The sequence below is a fragment of the Cyprinodon tularosa genome, unplaced genomic scaffold (assembly GCF_016077235.1).
Source record: "Cyprinodon tularosa strain WSP-4 unplaced genomic scaffold, ASM1607723v1 ctg211, whole genome shotgun sequence".
Classification (NCBI taxonomy): Eukaryota; Metazoa; Chordata; class Actinopteri; order Cyprinodontiformes; family Cyprinodontidae; genus Cyprinodon; species Cyprinodon tularosa.
In genome coordinates, this window is record NW_024038781.1 from 762716 (window position 1) to 788498 (window position 25783).

Below are 25783 nucleotides of genomic sequence, written 5' to 3' on the forward strand. Positions count from 1 at the left end.
GTCTGCCTGTTTTATTTTATAGCATCTTAACTGATTGCTTCCAGAAAGCAATTGTTTAGAAAATGGTTGTTTAGTAAGAGATTACCAAAAATATATTTTAAGCCATCATTGTAAACACTATCCATGATGAAAAAGTAACGGACCATCCCAGATGGTGCAGGAATCATCATACTTTGGACAGGACATTTTTTTTTTTAAGAAGTAAAAGTGAAACCAAAGTACATTGGAAGATGGCTCAGTTTGAAAAGAAAACATAATTTAAAACAATGTACCTGAACATAGACACATAGCTATAATAGGCTGGTTTTGATCGAAGCATATTTAGGTGATAAAATGTTCCTGAATTAAACCTAATTGAGAATCTTTAAAAGGACTTTTCACACATGCTCTCCATCCAGTCTATCTGAGCAAAATGCAACGATATTCTGACTTTTATTCGCACTGTAGAATATAAATAAATTTAGACTTCATTGTATATACAAAATAAATAAATAAATAAAAATCAATTATCAAGATTTTAAACTGTGTCAAGAGGGGAGGAAGTTTGACAGGAACCAAATGCAGACCCAAAAAGCTTAAAGGAATAGTACACCCAAAACATGATTAGCCTTCATTTTCTACTCACCCCCATGCTGAACAACACCCTGGAGTACTTTTTTGATATCTCAAATGCATCTGGAGATCTGGGAGGCTTCTTGCTGTCTGCTGACATTCGAATAATGGAGGTCTATGGTGTCCGAGACAGAAAGGTCCATAAAAGTCCACAAAAAACGTGTCAATATTCCTCCATACTGCTCGTCCAATGTATTCCAAGTGTCCTGAGTGGGTAGCATCCAGAATTTACTCGAAACGAAGTCATTTAGAATGTTTTTAGAGCATAAACAGTAGTGTATAGGATTTCCTGAAAGCGCGCACATGCGCGATCACAACGCTACGGAAGCCGGCAGACCAAACCAGATGAAAGTGCGCATTCAGCGTCTGCTCTTCCAATAATGCAAGCGTAGAAGAAGAAATGTGCTGTTTACCTGTGCAAAGAAAGAAACAACGAAAGAAAAATGTCTGAGGACTTCAGTGTTGAGGAAGAGCATGAGTTCTTTGCCGAGCTGAATGCGCTGGTTTGGTCTGCCGGCTTCCGTAGCGTCGTGAGCGCGCATGTGCGCGCTTTCAGGAAATCCTATACACTACTGTTTATGCTCTAAAAACATTCTAAATGACTTCGTTTCGAGTAAATTCTGGATGCTACCCACTCAGGAAACTTGGAATACATTGGACGAGCAGTATGGAGGAATATTGAAACGTTTTTTGTGGACTTTTATGGACCTTTCTGCCTCGGGCGCTGGGCACCTCCATTGTTTGAATGTCAGCAGACAGCAAGAAGCCTCCCAGATCTCCAGATGCATTTGAGATATCAAAAAAGTACTCCAGAGTGTTGTTCAGCATGGGGGTGAGTAGAAAATGAAGGCTAATCATGTTTTGGGTGTACTATTCCTTTAAGTGGTTTCTGGAATATTTAATCATCCAAAAAGTTCAAAATTCTAAAACATAAATGCTGAAAACCAGGAATATTTCAACGAAGAAGGGGCCAAAGTAATGATGACAAACCAGCAAAAAGTGACTGAAAAGGACGAGATTATATGGAAGAGAGAAACTAAGCACAGGCTAATTAGCAGACTGAGAGCAGGTGTGAACAGAGGCAAGAAGGGAGCTAGGGAAAAGGAGACTGACACAGGAGCAAACAAGAAATATCTAAGAACTCCAATACAGTCAAAAATAACTAGAACCAATGAAAACTCTGAGATACAACTTGAACAGAACCAAAACCAGGACAAACTGTCAAACAGTTAATAGCATGTTTTCATACGGTCCAGGAACCATTTACCAATAATTAAGACTTGAGTAACAGACAGGCTTCATCTTTTCCTATTTTTTTTTAATCTCTTTAAAAGACATATTTTATTCCCTGACTTTCAGTACATTGTGATCCTGTTGTGTATGTCGTTTTAAAATGCTCTTGCTTTGAAACAGTTTTTTTTTTTGCTTTTGTTTTTATTTTTTTGTATTTTTTTGTGTGTTTTTAGTTTTAATGTATTTTTTTTGTGTTTTTAGTTTTAATGTATTTTCTGTGTTGTTTTTAGTTTTGTTTTTTATGTACAGCACTTTAACCAGCCTTGTGGTTTAACTCAATTAATAGGGACTCTATTGTTGCTTTAATATTTCTAAAATGAAAGTCTGTCGTATGAATGTCAAAGCCCATAATCATCCATAGCCTAAGAGATACAGATATGGATATTTCTCATAAGACGTACACATTTTTAAAAATGTAGAGGGTGTAGCTGTTTTGAAAAACATATTATTTCCCTTTTTCAAAGATCCAAAGAATGTCCAAAATTATACATACCTTTATCAATAATTAATGGAATCCTCTGGTATTTCCTCTGATATTTTGACATTTAGTATTAAGGATGAAAAAACTCAAACTAAAGGTTGATCAATAGTTTTTGGTTTGTGCTTTATCCTCAAGACAAACCTCTCAACCTGTGAAGGATGCAGGTTTGTTTCGCCCTAATTGATCATTACGAAATTTTAATTGAAAATAAATCCTTTGATAATGTTTGGGTTTTTTGAGTTAGGATGAAAAACTAGTTTTCAAATATTCTAAGTTATCAGAATATTTTAGATCAGCACTAAAACACCGGTTGAAATTATGTAAAGATTATGTGAAGTCAAATGTTCTTTCTCTACTTGATACCCAAACACTTTTAAATATAAATATACACTGTTTAATTTTTGGGCTTAACCACTACTATTGAAAGGATATAAGTCTTTAAAATAAAGGCATTTTGTGTGTTTTTAATGCTTGCATATGCATCATGCGATAATTTTTATTTGTTTAGAATAAATCTCTGCACGACCTCCCAAACAATAGCTTTTCTGTGCAACATGCAGCTGATCACCAAGATTTATTAAACATGTCTATTTGAAAACAACAAAATTTGCTTTCATAACTTTATGTTTTAACAGACAAATCTGATCATATAATGTTGAAACAAAAATTGGAAGAAACATTAAATTCTCCCTTAAAGACGCTCTGCAGATCGGCAATCATCAATGCTGTGCAAAAAAATATTTTTATTCATGTATTTGAGTTATTCTTCATTTATAAGAGAGGTCAAATGATAAGTTTAAGAATAAGTTCTAATATAATTTAAGCCAGATATTTGATTCTTTTTTTCCCCCAACACGGTTCTTTTTTCTATGTGTTTAAGGATAGGACCTCATCAAGGTCACTGCAAAAGCATTATATTTACTTGTTTGTCAATTTCTTAACCCATTCTGGTATGTGCGTTTTACTTTTGCCCTTTATTATTATCTTACTGTTATCTACAGTACATGTATGTAATGTCTATATAAATAAGACTTTATAAGTTTATGTATGAAAGGACTAGAAAGCATGACAACAGCTTTTATAGAATGGTGATCTCACTCACACCAATAGATTGCACAGATGGCCCATCCGGCTCGCTTCATCAGAGAGTCAGCAGCAGCCCAGAATAATGGTTTATAGAAGCATTTTATACATCTCCAGGGTCCCACCTTGCCACTTCATCACATCTCATCATTACGTCGTACACATGTAAAAGTTGGCAAAATAATTAATGACTAATACAGGAACCACAAAGCTCAAGCTGGTCAAAAAGTGTGTGCTGTTTACCTCTGTTTAAGAGATACATTTGACATCAACAAAGACAGAGAATATGTTGACAGAGAGAAGAAGACTTGCAGACAAATTAGGTATTTAATGTATTACATTTTCTGCATTGTTAACCAAAATGTTCAGAATTTCTTAATTAATCAATATATATACGGATTTGTGTGTAAAAAATATTATTATACAGTATTTGTAAAATATTACAAAATATACAACTCTTTTACTCAAGTTGTTTTTTTCTACATTAAGGTCTGTTTATAGATTTTTTTTTTTTTTTTTTTTAAAAAGCTTAAATCTACATGTAAAACACTGCCTTCAAGTTGTCTAACCTGTATCTGAGTTTGAACTTGTAAGCAGAAATTTAGGAGTTTTTTGGTCCTTTCAGCTGATTGGTCCATGTTTTGTCAATCAGCCAGTCTGAAACCTGTTTATCAGGGCTGTGCTTTGTTAAAATCTGTTAAAAATTAAGCACAGTGCTAGCATTTCATAGCTCAGATCAGCATAATTTCAAGTTATCATTCAGTGTAACATAAAATATAATTCTGCAGAAATACAATATACATCCACTAAAACATAATATATTTTTCATAAAAAAAAAAACAAGTTTTTAAACAGTCCAACATCCTTTCATCTTCATCATGCACCCCTCTTCAAATACCTGCAGATCTTAAAGAGCGATCGTGACATGGGAAGTGGCGGCCTAGTGGATAGGGCATAAAGCTTGGAATCCTGAGGGTCTGAGTTCGAGCCCCACTCCCACAGACTGCCACTCTGGCTCTCTGAGCATGACCCTTAACTCCACACTGCTCTCTGGGCACCGCACAATGGCAGTCCGCTGCTCCCTAAGGGGATGGGTTAAATGAGTTAATTTCATTGCTCTGTACTTGTGAGGGTGTAACGAAAATAAAAGCTCGAAAAAAAAAAAATGTAAACCCATTTGTTCTCTGACTGGGGTTTGTGAGGGATAAGTGAGATGGAAAATGGATGGATGAATGTTCTCTGATTGGTGAAATTAACATAACTATAACCAATCTCCTGAGAGGAAGAAACGCCAGTCAGAGGTTTTGGGAGTTCAACCCCACAAGCTGAAACTCACAAGCAAGATAGAGATCTTGAAAACAGACCTTTCACCCAGATCTTTACCTCGTGTCTGTAAACAGATATTAACATGAAAACTATAACTTGTGCTATAACTTTCATAAGACACGTAACATTATTTCACTAATACAAGTCTTTCTTACACATAAAGTCGTGTTCATGGATACAAAAAGTTAAAAATCTCTGCATTTTGGTTTGCAACACAGAAAAATTAAATTCACTACTACACATTCTGATTGCACAAAATGTGTAGGACTGGAAACTGTTTCCATAGTATCTGTTTGTATGAGCAGAGTCAGCATTTTCCCTCTTTTGTCTTTTAACGGTCCATGCTATGCTAATTTATGTTAAAGTCTAAGAGGACATATTCATACATACAAAAGAGTAAGAAAGTGCTTAAAATAAAACTATGCTGCATTACTATATCAGCTTAGAGCTGTGAATTAGAGGTATGAAGTCAGCAGAATGTATTATTAGCAGGCTAAACTGCCCAAAAACATACTTAAATAGTCCAACTAATGAATGAAATAAAGGGAAATCTTTAGTTAGAAAAGATAAAACATAAAAGAGAAGACTAAATAGGTACCTGGGGTTACAGTTGGTACAAAAAAAAAACTAATTGAACAGCTGGAAAGCTAAGGAGCAGTTTGAAAAGAAGTGGGTTTAGGTGGAATGCAGAAAAGAGCTTTATGGAGAAAAGAACATGCATTCATTTCACTTTTCTAAAGGTTCTCTGTTCGATATAATGTTTTAGTCCTTTCAATTCAGTTTTGAAAGTTTCTTATGTCTGAAATCCACAGCAGGGGGGGCGGTTCAACTGATTCCAACCACAGGGACATGGCAGCCTGCAATTCTCTTTGCAAGCAAAACAGAGCAGAGGACTAATTCATGACACAGGTGAATAATTGAATTTTAAGCTTCTCAGATAGCTCCAGGAATCATGACATTCATAATTAAAACAATTATGAAGCCACTCCTGTACGGACGTGAATCTTCAGTTGTATCAGTTTGTCTGGATAGTCAGAGTAAAGAGTCACATTTACAAACTACTGTGAACAAATAAATACTCATTAACACAATTAAGTCAAAAGCTGACAATTTAAATGGATCCACATCCCCCCCTTGTGGCAACATGAAGAATAAACCCTATAAAGTGTAAAACCTCCTCCTGGCTTTCTCTTTGCTTCTTTCTTTTGATCTCCTTTACAATCTCCCAGGACTCATTTGGATTCCGTCACTTTCCTATAATTGTATTTCACTAATCCAGAGAGTCTCAAGTTCCCCCCTAGGGCTGTCATGCACATGCACACCCACATTGTTACCCATCCTGTATTCTACACCATTCAAACAAACGAGGTGTTTAACTGCAGCAATATTATTAAAGACATGCTGTAAAGTAATGATAAAACAGAAAAAAGGCCGGGTCTCGATGTCATTTAGAGCAGTGGTACTTAAGCTCAGCCAGAAATGGCAGTCACCTTGAACATCACTTAATAGATTTAAAGATCAAGATGGTGTGTGTGTGTCTGAGAGAGCAATTATTTCAAAGTTGAACTTGGCCAGGTGCCTCCTCTCTTCTATGTGTGGGAAAGTAAGATGAAGCTCTGCTGGGGTGTTATCCTTATACAACCTCATTGAGACTCAAGGAGAGCTCTGCCTACTAAAGAAGACTTTATTAGTCCTCATTAATGATGGACGAATACTTAGATCGAAAAAGCAAGCAGTGATACCTCAGACCAGAAAACCTAAAGGAGCGTAAAAGCAGTTAATGGATCAACCTGTGCTCAGTAACTGTGACTCCACTAGCTTGACAAACATATTCTGATGATCTAAGTCCTAGTTTAGTTTGCTTGCACCAAACGAGGATCTACAGTGACAGCAGCCTGGGATTATTCCTGAATGAACACGTCAATAGGGCAATCTGGTGTCCTATTAATTTATGTCGTCAGCTAGAGCTGACATATGTGAAAAATAAAGGTTATTTTATGTCTGATGTATTTCCAGGGATCTGCTTTAACCACTCCTCAAGTTTTGGGGTCACTGCCCCAAGGGCCCCAATGACCTTCCAGGTTTTCTCCAGTTCTTCTCTGAGTCCCTGCTATTTCTCTTCTTTCTCATGTTCCTTTTTCCTGATTTATATTCACTATATTCACAGAGATCCACCAGATTATGGTCTGAATTATTATTATTATTATTTTTTATTTATTACATGATCTGCTTAGATTGAAAACAATAACAATAAAAATAATTAGAATAAGTAAATAAAACACTGATTGTATTGTTCTTTTTCTCTAAATTTCTCTGACATTTACAGTCATTTGGCTCATTGGTTTTCAGTCTGAAAAGAAATCTAGTTAAACAGCAGAATATACTAAATTCTGGACTCGTTAACATTTTAACTACTATTAGCCATACAAGTTGCGTTTTTTGCTGATTTTCAATAAATTAAAAAAGCTCATGTATATCAATCTTTTGAAGAGTTTAAATGTATTTAATGTGTAACCTTCTAGATTATTTTAATGTCTCTTTGTTTATCTCTGTACTTTAGATAGATAAAGTCATATTAGCAGCGACAGTATTGAACCAGAGATTCAGCCATTAAATTGAAATAAACATAATGAGCTTTATGCAAGCTTTTACACATCTGGATAAAGAAGCAGCATAAATACAAACCAACATTAATATAGAAATTTTGTCTTAGAGACAAGAAAAAGCAAAGGTAATTGTACAAATTTACAGATGTCTTCTTAAACACATTATATAAAATATAAAATCATAATATCAAGTTTAAGGAGCCACTTGCAGCAAAGCAGAAGGTGATGTTTTCTGTCCCTTTGTGCAGAGTAATTTATCACCTGCTGCATTCAAACCACACTTGTCACAGGATCTCGGTTGATCTAATGGCCTTTGTGTAAAGACCTTCACGGTTTAACACACCCACCTGCATTTATTCAAGACAACAATACACCAGCTAGTTTCAGTCCGATCTACTTCAGCACTTTTCTTTTGTTTCTACAGATAAAAGATAAAACGCACACAAAGCGAAAGTCTTACTTTAAATTTGTGACTAAATCATATGCTTTAAATGTACATATGCAATCTGACACCAACCCACACACACTTGCACAACAACTCAAATGTAGGTTTCTGTGTCCATCTAAGCAATTAAGTATTCAGAAAGGACACCAGCTCTTCTGTTAAATATTCACTCGTTTTCCAAGATGAATAAAGGATGATGCTTACGTTTGTGCGTTCAACCGCAAGTGTCATGGTTGTGTCAGTGTGTGCTCAATCATGCTCTTCCTTTGTCTGTCAGAAGTATGTCAACTATGTTCTGGCCCCCGATTTAGCCTTTAAGCAACAATGAAAAACTTGCTGACATACCTATAAAAAAAGCAGCAAAAATAAATTTCTAGGCACATACATGCAACACAATAAAAAAGATGTAATATATCTACTGGTTGCTAATCATAACTAATTAAAATGGGTACTATTTTCACACTTTACTGTTGGGTTGATATCAGGACTCTGTGCAGGCCAGTCAGCTTCTTCCACCATATGAAACCAGGAAGCAGCCCTATAATATCATCCTGTGTAAACTTTAAAGTACATGCAACAAATTCAGACAGGCACCTTTCTTCTGCCAATTGTTTCTTAGATATTTGCCCATTAGTTTCCAGAAGTGGAAGCACTGAACTCTTTGTCGAATCCTTGTAGAGTTAGTCTACATATCTAGCTATTTATTTTTAGAGACTAATGGTTATGGAAAACTTAGACTGACTTGGGTTGTCTAAAGATTGGACACCTTGAGTTGAATTGGAAGGAGGAGAGATGCTTTTGACAGCAACTTGAAACCCTTCTTTTATTTGTATTTCAATGTTGCCCATCATTTTCCTTCATTGTTTGACATTTCCATCTTTTTAGCACCATGATATAAAGAGGTGCACCTAGTCAGAGCATTGCTTTAATTGTATGCAGCCCTGTAAGAAAAAAGAGAGCAGAGCACACAGGACGCTTACTTTAGGTAATGCAGAGAAGAAGAGCATACTACATGCCAAGAATAACGTGTTGCCCTTTCTGGACATCCTCCATGACTGTTCCGCTCACGTCCATCTGGTTGTTTTATTATTATCTTGGTTCCAACCAAATAATTGGTAAGGTTAGTGTTCCCTTTATGTTTGTTCTTATAGTTTGAGCAGTGATTTTTTTTTTCCATCATCCCTTAACTTGCATCTATGCTATACAAGATCAATTATGTTTTACATTAAAAAAACATTAACTTTATTATGATAAAAATGGTTGTAAACATAATATTGCTGCAAGTTTAAGAAAAGAAAGGCATGCTAAATGAGTGACAGCAGAGTGAGGAAGCAACTGTGAGGCATTTAAATTGCTGTCTAGAAGCAGGCTTAGCTCATTTAATCAGAGGGATTGAGAAGCATTCAGGGGGTCTGAGAATCTCTCTCACAAAACTACACACACACACATCCACAGAGGATATTTCATTGGATTTCACTCCTGTACATTTCCATCACATATAATTTTGACACATTATTTCAGTCTCAACATATTCGCTTTAGGAGCCCTCACGGGGAGTGCACAGCTCCCACGTCCTGTGACGTATGCTCACATTATTACACCCAAAATTACTGAACATGTCTCATAATATGCCTGTCTGCCCCCTAGAGGCCGATATGCCACTTCACTTCCTACCGCCTTTCCACACTGCCCTCATTATCCAGCAATATCAAATCATTGTCAAAGTAATCAGGGAAAGTAATCGAAAAAATCAGCTGAGTGCTTTGGCAACAATGACATTTGGGTTAAAAAGGGATGTGCAAGGTTCCTTTAAAGCAACCGTTTTACTGAAAAACCTGATTTTCCTCAGGAAAATAGAGCACATCAGACATTACGCCACAAGCTTATTAAAGCAAAAATACCACCATAAAATGTCACGGGAAACTGAAACAGCAGTGTTATTGATGCAGTCAACTTTGCGGAGTGTTTAGATACGGTGTAGTCACTGATTGACTGTCAGAATCCATTTATGAGCCTTTTTTTTTTATAAACACTTTCTGGTAAAAAGCTTACCTAACACGCTTCACTGAGAACTGCAACCAGAAACAGTATCTGGTCCTCGTGCTTTGATAATTAGTGGAAACAGTGCATCTATGAGCCCCCAGGATAAATTTAATCCATATGCTCTGAACTGAACAACAGTCAAGTGTCATGACAGTTTATAGCACCATTGCTATTCATAAAGTGAACGAGCGGAGGAAGAATGCTTAATTTACTCTCTTTAAAACAGGATGGCTATTTCACAGCTGTAAGATGTATAAAAAGGAGCATCTCTAATTTTGGGTCGATTTAATAATTAGGCAAAACAGCAAAAAACTTGATGATGTTTGCTTTTTTATTTTATTTGCTTCAATCTGTTTCCAAAAAGAAAGAAAACATGACAAACAGATCATATCTAAAAGGAATGTTTTTGATATACTTCTTCCAGATTTTAGGTGAGGTTTAGGTGAAAGAAATTAAGCAGGCCTTTGGTTTTGAAATGTTAAGCTTTGTTGACATTCTTATCATGTCATAATATCACCCCCAAAATCTTCCTTTTTCAGAAAATAAAATGGACCCATGGGTTGTGCTATTTTAGTGCAAATCAATAATATTTGCATGTTAACCATCTTACGGGTACTCAGGAGATCCCCAGTCTTTCCCCCCAGAGCTCCCATCCTGCAACTTTTAGATCCATCTCTTCTCTTTTGAGCTGGAAAACCCTCCAGCTCAAAAAGTCTATCAATGATGAAACTATCAGCATCATCCAATTGGGAGAGACTCACACAGAGCAACTGGAAAATATTTAATTTATTTATGCAGGTAAGACAATCATATTCTTAAAAACACTTCTAAGGAAAACCAGTTGATTGCGAGGACTCATTGACTCTCTTTATCTCCTTGCACTGAGCATGCTTGTAGCAACAGTGGAAAGGAAAACTCCCTTCTAACAGGAAGTAGCTCCAGCAGAACCAGGCTCAGTGTGAGCAGGCATCTGCCGTGGCCCACTGGGGTTCAAGGAGATAAAAGCAGATAAAGACATAAACGAAATATGTTCTTTGGCACTCGGCCCCCAGCAGAAGATTTCGATGCTGTGAACCAACGTACGCTTGGATGAGTAACCTAGAAAAGGATTACAGTAGTCTTCCCATGGGGCACAGACACTGGTGGTGGAAAACGCCAGAGGGTGAGTGGGACAGAGCATGGAGGAGGAGATGGGGCTGATGTTGGTGAAAGTTTGCTTGCGTGAGGGAGAGGGAAGCTATGCCAGGATCTAAATGAAGGGGATGTTAGAAGATGTTGGCTTTGGAGAAGGTGCGGCCTCCAAGTTGATTGGTTGGACCTAAACAGGAGACATCATTGGTGGTTCAGGTGAAGCTGATAAGAGTCTTATAGATTGAATTTATGCTTAAGCTTCATCCCTCTCTGCTTGAAAATGTCAAATTAAGGCAGCTGCTACTTTCCCTCATCCTGACCACACAAACACCTAACCCCTACTGCTCATGCTTACATTTAGCCCTGCTCCTCAGGGGCTTCTAGCACTGACCACTTTGGTGACATTTTTCAAAACATGTCTGAGGGTGGGGTTATGCATTTACATCAGGTGAGTTACACTTAAACTCAACGTGGTTTTGTTGTTTTTCTGGCTATTTCAAAACAAGTGTTGTATCTCCCCCACCCTCCATATGTTGCTGGGTGCGACTCTCAGAGGCATGGCATGGGCTGTGCAAACTGTACGGCCACACAGATTCTTGAGTTACTAAGGGGCCTCACTCCTGCAAGTTATTTCCTTTTTTTTTTTAATAAATGCAATAGTTATACATGATTGTGTCCGTTTCTATCAAGGAAACGGACAAAAAACGCACAAAAATTATTACATTACGCCTCCCTGAGGGAGGTAGAGAAGGGAAGCAGACATAGGAGAACACGACCAATTTAGCAAGCACCAATTGGCTTCTGAGAAAGAAATAAAACCGAAAAGAAAGAGAAAGCTGACTTTTATTTGTTTCTGTGAATTTGTTTGGTTTCATACTTTAGAGTTACCGTGAAGTGATGTGTTGTGTAAAGATATACTGAGAATGAAAATGGTTCTAAGCTTAGTTAAGATGCAAAAAAAAATTACTAAGCTGACTTCATATCAAGCTGTTTGGTGCACTGTTGTTGTTTAATGCCTTTTTTTTTTTTTATAAATTGCCACAAGTTATTAACTGGTCTATGCTGTATTATTCTACTTGGTATAAATGTATTATCAGTGGGATAATCTATTCAGTTTGTTTGACTATTAAGCCTGGTTTAAGCTTGATACATCTACATGTGGAACGTTGGCGATACATCTTTCGCAGCATTTTATTCCCTTACTTAATGTTCTGGGAACACTACACCACAAGTACAAGTAGAACAAAACGTTTGTGTCCAACATTTTAATGTCACTTCATTTCATTCAACAGTGTCAGTAATTTATTTCCAAGAGTTGATCATGGTGATATTTCCACGGAGATACATGTTTTGCTAGGTGCGGGATGTGGAAATTTCTAGCCGCGCAGCACTAGTATGGGAAATCAGCCTTTAATTTTGCGCAACTAACCATCCATATCAAAGGGCCTCACTCATTTCAAGTTACCACAGGGCCGCACATCCTACCTGGGATGGCTAAGACTACAATTAGCAGGCTGGAAGAACAAATTTGGATGACAATTTTTCCCTTTGGATCATCTGACTCTAAGAAGACACCGGGACAAACCTAGATTAAGCTGGAAGCAATATTAATCCCTAATCTGGCCTATATAGACCTTGGATGGATGACAATGGTGTGGAATCTAATAAAAGAGAAGCATCACTGTTGTTTAAATCATGTTTGTTGCTCAAATCAATAGATGCAACATGATTGTTGTGCATTAGACTGCAGGGTAATTGCCTGAGCAAATAACCAGACTAATTAAATAGCTTCCATCCAGGACTACATCGAGAACGTTTTGACAGGGCAGGGAAATATTATAAAATGTCATGTTTTTTGTCTATAATTAAGATTTATCTGTGGAAAAGTTACTTTATTGCATAATCTTTTGTATTCCTAGTGTGAATCTACAATATGTCCTACAGAGGTTTTACTGATGATCCTCAAGTATTTATGTCAGGCAGCTGCTTTATTAGTCTGCTGTAGTAACAGTAGCAAATGTTTAGACAGAAAGTTTATGGAAACACATTTAGTGAGTTCCTGCTGTAAAATCAGGGAAGCATGGGCTCCCATAGCCAGGTTGGTCTAGCATAGGATTTTCTTGCTCAATGACCCTAACAGCTGCAAGTTTTTTTAAGGCCAGCACAGCCACAGAATAAGTTTAGATCACGTTATGATTATTACACCAACTGTAACATGTTAAAGAATGTCGGCAGACCTGAGCAGAGAATTGAGAGAAAGCCGAGGGGGATAAAAGGACTGTTCAAATGACCAAAACCAAATGCTGTCAGTCATGGAAAAGTTAAGCCGACAGAGACTCTGAATATAAAACTCTGATGCACATGTTTAGCACAGCAGCCTTTCAATGCAAGTGCATTGTTTCTGCAGGTGAATAATAAAAAAAAAAACATGTGTTCAAACTTTTTTCTTCTTCTGCTTCTGTCGCTTTTTTAATGCAGAAAAAATTATTTACAGGCAATCATAAAATATAAAATCCCTTCTTCTGCGCAACTTTGTTCCCATCCTACCAAAGGCAATTCATTGTCAACAAGGCGGTATGTAAATGCAGCCTGCGGGCCGAGCAGCGACCCACAGTGTCCCAGTCACACTCACTCAAACCACTCACTGGCAACATGATGCCTGCTCACAAAAATTACAAACTCTCCGGACTGCAACTAGAACAGAACATCCGTGGAAACAGAAACACGATCACCATTTATTATTTCCCCTTAGCAGTTAAGAAGGCAAATTAGCCCTGTAATCCAACAAGCGTGTTAACATTCTGATTACAGTCGATCAGGAACAACTATCAACAGGCGAATATATAGAGCATATAATGCTAAATATTGCTACTTTCTATTTATATATCATGAAATGCATACAGCTCAAGTCTGTGTCAACAGCTTAGCGCAGAAAAAAAAAAACAATTCATAGTCTATTTTCTTTCTCTAAAAATGTTCATTACGAATCATGATGAGATGAAAAGCATAGAAATGTTTAAATGTCTATATAGTAGACCCATAAAGTATGTTTGCAGATTTTTTTCTTTTTTCTTCTTACATTTTTTATTTTTATATATTTAATTCTTCCACACTTTTTCTGTGAATGCTTGAGTGTTTATTTAAATCCATTTAGTTTAGATTTAGATCGATTTTGAGCATCCTCTGGTCCACACACCTAACCTCGAGTGTAATAGTAGAAATAAATTAATAAGGAAATGCAAGGGAAGGTTACCTGTAGACCATGCCAGTCTGACTCCTCACTGTATCCTGCAAAGACAATGAGTGGAAGTTGAGGAACTCCTCCAGTTGTTTGAGTTGCCTTACGTTGTTTGCCCTGTTTGCAGTCCACAGCATCACAGGGGCATAAGACTGTGACCCGGGCCCCATGGACACTTGCTTGATCAGTCTCCCCTGACATAAGCCCTGCACCGGGATCCCAACTCCACCTTGACCCCTGGAACTCTTCTGCTTTGGGTTGGGGATCTCCGGGCATGTTGCTTTGTACAGGTACATCTTCAAGTTCTCTTTGTCACTTTATCTTCTCTTTCAGTCTCTCCCTTCTCCTGTTAGCGCCCCCCACAAACATCTAAGCTCTCAGTAATCCAGGTAGGGCCCTCGCCCACTCAGCGCTGAATGAAGTGGAGGAGGGGGCGTACATAAGAAGAAGATTAATCTCTGAACAAAACTAAAAATCACTTTGAACTCTTTCATTTAAAAAAAAGTAAAATAAAAGCAGTGGTTGAGATTAATCCAAAGCGAAGAAAAAGCAACAAAATGAATGGAGTCCAGTCAACGTGCCGGCTGCAGCATGTCCACTCAGGGGAAACTGTTTTTCCCTTACATGTACATCTCCACACACTGGGCCACATATGTTGTCTGCATACAAACCCCACATGTAGACACGGAGTGGCAACATGCACTCATGGTTAACCCTGACTCTTTCCCCCTTTTGTCGCTCTCACACACACAAAACATGCACTCATGCTTTCACTTTGCCCTCTGCTCAGCCAGACTACATTATAAGCTCAGTTTGGTTTTACTCCCTATTAAACGGCCTGGGAATCTGGGACGTTGGTTTTCTCCCTCCCCCTTTACTTCCCCCATCTCACTCTCTCTCTTCCATTCTCTTTCTCTGTTGGTTTCCTTTACTCTCAATGCTTTTAACCTTTTTCCCCTAACTCCCTTTTATCCTTTCTCCCATTCTCCTTTTCCTCATCATCCTTCCTTTGTCTCCCAGTATTCCCCACGTCACAAGCTCTCTCTCAGCACTTGGTTTAGTTCCTTTGCTCTTACTCTCTCGCGCTCTCACAGTTTCTCTTGCACTAGATGCTTTTTTACACTTTTTAATTTCAAAAATCTGATTTTAAAAATTATTATAAATAAATATAGATACATTTTTATTTATATCCTGTATTTAATTCCCTACTATTCCTTTTCTTCCCGCCTTAAACCTTAGTTCTGGCCAGAATAAACACTCTCATATACAGTTTTAAACAGCCCCCAGCATATTATGTACAATTTCAGCCTCTTTGAGGACATATTTTTAACAATGTTAACTGCTACAATAAAGAGGGGAAGCCTCTTTTTTTCTCTTTGTTAAAACACAGAGACTTTTGGTCCTCTCATGAGAATGTTGAGTGACATCATGTCGGGTCCTCCAGTGAATTGTAGGAATGAAGAGGAATGCTGTTCTGCCATATCAGGAAATCTGTGTTTAGATACGCACAGTCATTCTTCCTACAAATCCACACATGCAATCAGATGATGGAGATTTTTATTTGTGCATCTTTTTTCAGTATAAATCAGCATTTTTTTCTTTTGTTTTTCGCACACAGCTTTTCATACAACATCAAAACTTCTATAAAAACTGCAGAAACTGTTGAGGTTTAAGCCCAATTACTGTTGATATCTGTTATAAATCAAAATCGACATTGCAAAAGCACAGGATTATGAGATGCTACTTTGGGCCCCAAAATATTTAGCATTTCAGCTTTTTGACTTCAAAGCAATTAAAGTGGTTTCAAATTTATTCAGTCATGACCCCCATTATGCCTCAGAGCCTCCATTATTTTTGCCTTTTTACCAGAGGTATTTATAAACTAAAAAAAAAGGTTTTTAGCATTGCCAAGGTGAAAGCATGTGCACGCACATAAGAGCTCACAGAATTAGGCAGAGAGGTCGGTGAAGCTATGGGGGTGGAGGGGGGGCAGCTGTGTCTGTTGTCCAGCGGGGTCGATGGAAAAACTGATCCAGCCAGGCGTCAGGAATGTCAGCTGAGTTTATGCAACGCCTAAGTGTGTTCAGCATGTATTTATAGAGGTGGGATCCATACACACGGAAGCTATGCACATTAAGTGTTCAATACCGAAAAATAAAGTCTTTGTTATTAGAAAAAAAAAGAATTTGAGGTCATTTTAATATAATGTAGCTTTCTCTGTGTCTCATTCATTTATTGTTTTGTTTGACTTTTGCTATGATTTACTCTTTTTTTCCGTCCAGTGGCTCATCATGTGTATAGGTGAGCTGCTGACAAGAACACCAAAAAAGGAAGAGCAGAGAGGCAGAGGGTAAAGCCATGATGAGGACCGTCTAGAAACAAACTCCACCCTGATTCACAGCTTTAGACCAGGTTTCTCTCTCATTTGTCTCCGTCTTCGCTTATTATTTCACGCTTTTTTTACTTGAGCTTTAACAATCGGCCTCACGCTCCTTCAGACTAATTAGCTGTCGTTTTCTATCTTTCATTTTTACCCTCATCCCCCCAAGTGAATCCCTGTTATAATCATTGTGCTCCATGACAATTATCTAGTGTCCACAGAGGGATAGAAATAGAACAAGCAGAACAGTTCCTCTTGATAGAGGAAAGAATTCAGCATAGGATGCTATACAAGAGGTGGTTGTTAACTGCATGAGATGAAATGTGCTTCCACATTGTTTAATTGAACAACAGAAGCTTTTCTTCATGCCATCTGACTCAATGACTGCAATAATTATGCCAGTGATCAGTCTCCAGCCCTGAGGGACTGTCCTGCTCCTGTTTAACACCAGTGTGTTGGCCTACAGGTGCTGGTCATAAAATTAGAATATCATGAAAAAGTAGATTGATTTCAGTAATTCCATTTAAAAAGTGAAACTTGTATATTATATTCATACATTACATACAAACTCATATATTTCAGATGTTTATTTTGTTTAATTTTGATGATTACAAATGACAACAAATGAAAATCTCAAATTCATCATATCAGAAAATTAGAATATTGTGAAAAGGTTCAAAATTGATGGCCCCTGGTGCCACACTCTAATCAGCTAATTAACTCAAACCACCTGCAAAAGCCTTTAAATGGTCTTTCAGTCTAGTTCTATAGGCTACACAATCATGGGGAAGACTGCTGACTTGACAGTTGTCCAAAAGACGACCATCGACACCTTGCACAAGGAGGGCAAGACACAAAAGGTCATCGCTAAAGAGGCTGGCTGTTCACAGAGCTCAGTGTCCAAGCACATTAATAGAGAGGCGAAGGGAAGGAAAAGATGTGGTCGAAAAAAGTGTACAAGCAAGAGAGATAACCGCACCCTGGAGAGGATTGTGAAACAAAACCCATTCAAAAATGTGGGGGAGATTCACAAAGAGTGGACTGCAGCTGGAGTGAGTGCTTCAAGAACCACCACACACAGACGTATGAAAGACATGGGTTTCTGCTGTCGCATTCCTTGTGTCAAGCCACTCTTGAACCACAGACAGCGTCAGAAGCGTCTTGCCTGGGCTAAAGAGAAACAGGACTGGACTGCTGGTGAGTGGTCCAAAGTCATGTTCTCTGATGAAAGTAAATTTTGCATTTCCTTTGGAAATCAAAGTCCCAGAGTCTGGAGGAAAAGAAGAGAGGCACTTCATCCACGTTGCTTGAAGTCCAGTGTAAAGTTTCCACAGTCAGTGATGGTTTGGGGTGCCATGTCATCTGCTGGTGTTGGTCCATTGTTTTTTCTGAGGTCCAGGGTCAACGCAGCCACATACCAGGAAGTTTTAGAGCACTTCATGCTTCCTGCAGCTGACCAACTTTTTGGAGATGCAGATTTCATTTTCCAACAGGACTTGGCACCTGCACACAGTGCCAAAGCTACCAGTACCTGGTTGAAGGACCATGGTATCCCTGTTCTTAATTGGCCAGCAAACTCTCCTGACCTTAACCCCATAGAAAATCTATGGGGTATTGTGAAGAAGAAGATGCAATACACCAGACCCAACAATTCAGAAGAGCTAAAAGCCACTATTAGAGCAACCTGGGCTATCATAACACCTGAGCAGTGCCACAGACTGATCGACTCCATGCCACGCCGCATTGCTGCAGTAATACAGGCCAAAGGAGGCCCAACTAAATACTGAGTGCTGTACATGCTCATACTTTTCATGTTCATACTTTTCAGTTGACCAACATTTCTATAAATCCTTTGTTTTTATTGGTCTTCAGTAATATTCTAATTTTCTGATATGATGAATTTGAGATTTTCATTTGTTGTCATTTGTAATCATCAAAATTAAACAAAATAAACATCTGAAATATATGAGTTTGTATGTAATGTATGAATATAATATACAAGTTTCACTTTTTAAATGGAATTACTGAAATCAATCTACTTTTTCATGATATTCTAATTTTATGACCAGCACCTGTACATTATCCACTAAATCCCATTGTTTATTAACAGTCAAGGCTTAATGAAGAGGAGTGAGAGTAGAGTCAAGGCAGCAACAGAGAGCTAAAAGCTGCATGGAAACCAAACACTGAGTGCAAGATTTAGTGGAGTTTCATTTGGACGTTGCTTAGGAATCTCAGGGGAATAATTAGCTGTTTTGTTTGGAAAAAAAATAACAGAAAAATAGCAAAAGAAACTCTCATTATTTAATTTCCTGTTGGGCAGCTGTGTTTACCACACCGAAGTTTAAAAGCGTAGCTGCTGCACAAGTTAAACATGTCAATCTTGGCAGGAAACCCATGCTTCATCCATCAAGTTCTGCAGGAACACATGCTGCTGTTCTCTGTGCTCCAGAGTCATGTTTCTACAGCATTGTCACACCTGGTGCCAATGGAATTAGGAAACCTAATCCCACTGCCTAGCCGAGCACACCAGTGACATCTATGGCTAACAGAAGTTTAATTTAACAGCACAAGTGTACAGTTCTGTTAAGATGTTACAGCCACATACAGGTAGGCGTGTCAGTCTTTCTTTCAGATATACAACTTTCAGCTTGTGCAGGAGGAAACAAGAATGAGCTGCCAAGGGTTGACTTTAGTGTAAATTTTCTCTATCCCACATAAGATAGGAATAAATATATTTGGTTAGATTAGTTTTCTAAAAAATCCACAGTTTTTTTTAAGAAGGTGGTTTTGTGGGGAATTTCTAAAAGAATGATAACTCAGCCTAAAACTGAAGTATTTTGACAGATAAAGTGGGCCTATGGGCTGCTCTTTTAATGTTGTGGTCGAATTTCTTTGTACTTTTTAAGGAAATTTGCTTATATTTACTGCAAAATTGTGTTAGTCCTGCCCTTATAGTGTTAAATGTTATTGTAGTTTAGACTGAACTAATCTAGACTAGACTAGACTGGACAAAATCCGAACCTGAACTGAATTGAACCAAACCTAATTGAATTTAATTTAATTGAACTGAATTGAACTGCTCAGTGGTGCAGTGGGTAGCACTGCTGCCTTGCAGCAAGAAGGTTGTTGGTTCAATTCTCAGTTCTTTCTTGGTTCTTTCAGTATGGAGTTTGCATGTTCATGGGTTCTCTTCGGGTACTCCAGCTTTTACCCATAGTCCAAAAAACATGATTTTTTAGGTTAATTGACTTCTCTAAATTCTCTTTAGGTGTGAGTGTGTGTGTGAATGGTTGCTTGTCTCTGTGTTGCCCTGTGATAGACTGGCGACCTGTCCAGGGTGTACCCTGCCTCTCATAGCTGGAGCTAGGCACCAGCGTCCCCAGTTGTAATACAGCGTGACAAAAAAATGGATGGATGAACTGAACTGATTTCAAACCCAAATGAAATTAAACCTAATTTAATTTTCCTAATGGTTCACAACAGTGAATGCTATCACAGGCTTTCATCATTATAGCCCCACATTCAGGCATACATACAAATCACCCAGAGAAACGTCACCTAGCAACTCATCCTGTCCTCCACGGCCTCTGCAGCAGGTGGAAATCTCCTACCCACACGTTTTATAGGCATTTTTATGTCAACATGATGATGGATGTTTTTAGCCCTGCAGTAAAAAAGGCACCTTTTTCTAGAAATGTGTCAATTCATACCACGAGGAACAGGGACATTACAGAAGCCTGCCATGTCTGTATGCAATGGCATATCAGAGTCACAGGAGAAATACTCAAAAATGCTTGGAGGATGTGCTGAAAACTTAATGCAGATAAATCCAAAAGTCTCACATGAGCTCCTGTGTTTTATTTAAGATAGTAATTTTGGCATTACTTCTTTAGAAAGAAAAAAAATCAAATTTTCTAAAATATAAACCATAATCCTGCTGAATTCCAGTCCTGATGTCAACCACAAAGTGTTCTGTGTCACCTTATAGTAAGTTTAACATTGACATTGACTGGAAGGGAATACAACGAAGAAATGAGCAACCATCTAGTTTAATTAAATATTGCAACTGTTGTTACTGCATTAGAAAAACAAAAATAAGATGGACTATCATCAAATTTCTGTACTTTCTCTCCAAAGGAAAAAGTTGAAATTTGCACTCAAGTTTATAAGTTTAAACACTCATCAAAATTTTTTTGGAAAGTATAAAAAAGACTAACAGGAGGTTTCCGAAATTGTCCGTAATTTACCCTTCTTAAATAAGTGGAATATCAAATTTAGCTTATTCAATGTTGAATTTTTAAACCACATAAAAATAATTTTTTTGCAAGAAAAATGTTTTTAAGATGGCTTTATTATTTCAAATAATCTCCAGCAAAACATGTTCATACCAGAAGAAAGAAAGACTATAGTATGTGCAAACTTTCACTTCCTATCTCATGTTTAATTCAAAAGCCCAAATCTTTACCAGAGTCAACAAACGTAAAAACAGAAATCTAAAAGGTCTTGCTAATCTAGTGGTGGTTCACACTACATTCTCCAGTTCATTGGTGGTTGAACTTAGCTCATGCCATCCAAAGCAGAGCTACTAAACATAATCTTACCATCTTCACACTCCTCCTGCACCTGTCATGAGAAGCTCTTAGCATATGAGCCTTTTACGAGCCTGTAAATAAAGATTATGGGAAGTGGGTAGCCACAAACATGTCAGCAGGGCTTGAGGCATTGTGTTTGTTTGGTGCTTGGGTTCATATTAAATATTCATTTTCTTGCTTTCAGCTTTTGCCAATTTTTTTGAGACCAACATTTATTAACAAGCATGATGACTCAAACCAGGAGGTTAAAATACCACCCTTGAGGTTTTCCTCAAACTGCAAGTACATGTGACTCTATGATCCCTTTTGGCCTGGAAGCTCCCGGAAACCCCCCCAGGATGCTCCCAAGAATGTTGGGAGAGACTAGAGAAGGATACCATTTAAATAATATTATAAATAAACTTGTTATTTTATGATGATCTTTTTAGTTTTTTTTTGTTTTTTATAATCATTTTAATACTTTAATTATTAATTTTTAATGCCTTTAATAGTCATGGATGGATGGATGGATGGATGGATGGATGGATGGATGGATGGATGGATGGATGGATGGATGGATGGATGGATGGATGGATGGATGGATGGATGGATGGATGGATGGATGGATGGATGGATGGATGGATGGATGGATACTCTGTTAGAGATATTGACTGTTTAATTATTACATTTTTTATTTATCTACATGAGGACTCTGTGTTTATTTAGTTAGCAGAAGGTCTTTCAACAAACAAATATTCAAATCATACACATCTTAAGTATTTTGAAATAGAAAAATGGAAACAATTTTCTCCAGTAACAGAGGACAGGATCATGAGATCCTCAGTGAATTATCTTCAATCGGATATGTGTAAGTTTGAGCAAAAATATCAGTCTATTGTGCTCTGGAATGGCAAGATCTGCTTCTTTTCTTTTTTTCTTTTTGAATTAAAGCGGACAAAGTCCAAACCAAAAGGTTGAGTAAACAAAGCAAAAAAAAGGAAGCAGAAAGGGAGCCAGGCGAAGCGGCAAATGGATGGCTTTTTGGCTTAAGGCTTGAATAATTGGATGAAAACAAATGAGAAATTTTAAACTGAAAAAAAAGAAATGAGTAAAGACCAAGGGTTAGATAAGGGGAACACAAAACTTAAACTGTTTATATTGCAAAAAATGATCAGAGCAGACAGCGTGAAGAAGCAGGAATAAAAACTATAGCTAACATGTGCTTTAGCACCGAGCAACTCAACTGCACTTGGTCAGTCACACACCGCCAAGAATCAAAACAGTCACCTCAACATGTTTTGTCACCATGGCGGTCCAACATGTCAACACAGCCAAATCCAGCAAGACAGATGCAGACTAATAACATTACAGACAGATCAGGTGACACCAGTGTAATCTGGAGGTCATTATGACCAGCACGACTTGAACAACACCCAAATGGATGATTGGACAGAAAGGGTAGAGAAACACATGTCATCAAATAACACAACTGGTAATGCTTTCTGGAGAGAGGAAGCTCCCCTGACACACCTGAGTTAGGCTACATATATCAATTCACACACAAGATTTAACTGACCTGTAGGGCATGCCAGTCTTATTTGCAACAGTTTCCTCTTTTCCCAGTCCAAACATTCGCAGATACCAGCTGGTCTCCAACTCTCTGATCAGCGCCGCTTTATTCCTCTGCTGCGCCACCTTCTTTCCAGAGAAGGAATTGGGCTTAGCATCTTGGGAGTTGCTTCGGTTGAGTTTGGCCCCGCTGAGAGAGGCCACAGACTGTCTTCGGTGCACGCCGGGGGGCTGGTGTCCACCGGGCCCCCCCACGCCTCCTCCGCTGCTCCGGGCGGCTAGCATGACCCGGGAGTTTGGCCCTTCCCTTTACAGGAAAAGTTTCAGGTAAACAAGCGGGGAACTAGATTTCCAGTGGCTTTAAATTTCTTTGTCTTCTTTTTGAAGTGAAACTTTAGTTTTTGCTCTCTGTCTTTCAGTTTTCAGACTGTCCTGCTGTTCATCAGCAGTCTTCTTCAATCCTATCTTGGAAGTTTTTGGTATCTGTAATCTTGTCAGTGCCTTTTCACTGTCTGTCTTTTGTCTGTGCAGTGTTCTCCCTGCTCTCTTATAGCTTCATCCAGCCTGAAACTAGATCCTGGTTTCCTTGTCTCGTCACTGCCTGCTCTGACCTAAAAGGAAGCAGCCAAACATGCCAGGGTGTCAACAATCCATGCATGCACTCGCTCGCACGGACTGCATATATGATACCTGTGCACAATAGACACAAGTGCTTGAATGACACAGAAACAATATAAATAAAGTGCATTAACCCAGATCGGCTCAAGCAAAGCAGTAAAACATTATCACAAAGTCAAGCAATCTGCATTGGTGAGCAGAAGTATAGACACTATATTTAGGACACAAATGGGCCATGAGCAAACACATATGTTTTCTAAGCATCTGTAACAGCTCTAACTTTACACTTCTCCTGGACCACTTTAGGATCTCAACACCATTCTTTGTGTAATAGGAGTCCAGGTTGGTGCAGGAGAAGTGCTAATTTACACCTCTGTCAAGCATAGCAACATGAAGGTCCAGACACAGCCCACTGTAATCATATATTTCTTGTCTATTTCTTTGTCAACAATCAATTCAATCATTCTATTTCTATCGGTATTAAATCATAGACTCTATTTCTGTCTTCAATAGCAGGTTGGTTCAGCACTATGAAATTTCTAAGTAAAATAATCAACTATATCCATTGTTTTAGGGCTAAAGAAAGTAATAGTAGAAAACTGAAAAGTACAGTATTTTGCAAAAGTATTCATAGCCATTGGTCGTTAGGGGTCTCATAAAAAACTGAAAAGTATGTTGTGTATTTTTTACTTAGCAAGCAGGATGGATTGCCATGAGATTTAGAAATTCACAAACTCCCAAAAATATATCTTGCATGAAGCAAATAGATGCATTAGTCTCAATACAGATATGAGTCGAACAAATGAAATGCAGGGAATTGTATGACGTCGACCAGAAGCAGCAGGCTGAAGCAAAACAAACATGGCTGTACTGGTGGAGGGTACCCATAGACTCCTCTATTCAGTCCATTTTAACTGGAATATCCCCTTTTTTTTTTTAAAAATAAGCAAAAGCACCCAATTTTTGCCCTGTGGATGGAAAGAATTGCTGCATGTTCCGACCAGATGTGGCAAGAGTTGGATTTATCAGTTAACTAGTTGTGAAACAGATCAGGAAGCTGCAGCAGGATCGTATTGCTATAATTGGGTCTCCTTCAGTCACTCTCATGGAGGACCAAGTGATGAAAAATTCTTCAGCTGTGATTCCTAGCTGGTATTTGGGAGCCTGGATTCATGGTTGTTCAACTCTAAATAGAGACATATTTTCATCCGAGATGTACCAGGAAATCATTGTCTGAATTGTTGAGGATGAATTACACACCACATACAAAAGGTAAGTAAATATAAAACACATATGCGCACGTATGGTATCTCACAGTTGGTACTGCTGCCACGATTGGCTAAAAGCTTGACATGGGATGCAGGTGCCACTTGATGATTTATTTAATCAACTGGAAGAACTGTACTGAATGTCCCTCCATTTCTACAGCAGCCGTTCCAGATGGATACTGTTTAGAATTCACATTTAGCTGTTTAGTTTATTTAATCTATTTTTCTCAAATACCCCTAAACAAATTACATTATAAGACATTGTATTTTAAGGAAAACTGACAAGTGAAGAGAGCCCTACTGTGTGTAAATTAATCTCTGTTTAGTTTAGTTTAGTTTAGTTTATTTAGGATCCCCATTAGCTGTAGCAAGCTACAGCTATTCTTCCTGGGGTCCAACAACAAAACATGAAATAAAAAAAAATTACAAATGAAATAAAATTATGTGGACATTAAAACAACATTTCCCATAATCTATACATATACATATATACATACACACATATACAGATACATATATACATATACATATATACCCATATACATAAACAGAAACAATCCAAACTAATCAAAACAAACTACAAAGCACAGCAAGTGAAGAAGACAGTCCTAATCATGTTTTACCTCTATATTTAATAAATGTTCTTTCAATGATTTTTTAAATTTCCTTAAATCAGTTATCAGTTTAATGTAATTCGGCAGTAAATTCCATGCTTTCATACCTCTATACATAACAGTTCTTTTTAGGGCATTTGACTTTACTTTAGGCAAACTAAAGTTTCCTTCAGTCGCATGCCTAGTCCTGTATTCGTGATTTTCTGAACTAAAAGTAAGGTTTGTAAATAACATATAAGGTGTTTTTAATACAGATATGTTTCTAATCATAACAGTCAATGAGTATGAAAGTCTGTCTTTAACCAACAACCAGTTTAATTTTTTATGCATTGTTATGATATTTGTCCTTAAATCACACTTCAATATTATTCGGGCAGCTCTATTTTGTACATGTTGTAGTTTATTTAGCATCTCTCCTGGGGCATTTGACCAGACGACTGGGCAGTAATCCATATGAGAAAAAATCAATGATTGGATTATCATTTTAAGAATATGTGGGGAC

At 37.8% G+C, this 25783-nt stretch overlaps 1 protein-coding gene across 2 annotated transcripts in view; it reads right to left on the reverse strand.

The window, feature by feature from the left end:
- kcnab1a (potassium voltage-gated channel, shaker-related subfamily, beta member 1 a) overlaps nucleotides 1-23320 on the reverse strand; it is a 125060-nt gene extending 101740 nt beyond the window's left edge. Inside the window, exon 1 of one of the 2 annotated variants that reach the window (XM_038285562.1) lies at nucleotides 22789-23320. In XM_038285562.1, coding sequence (XP_038141490.1) covers nucleotides 22789-23066 — 278 coding nt within the window. In that variant the 5' untranslated portion in view covers nucleotides 23067-23320. Of the gene's footprint in view, nucleotides 1-14273; nucleotides 15075-22788 lie in introns of those variants that run through there. The other variant, XM_038285560.1, reaches the window with a different exon arrangement.
- Nucleotides 23321-25783: the final 2463 nt, after the last annotated feature.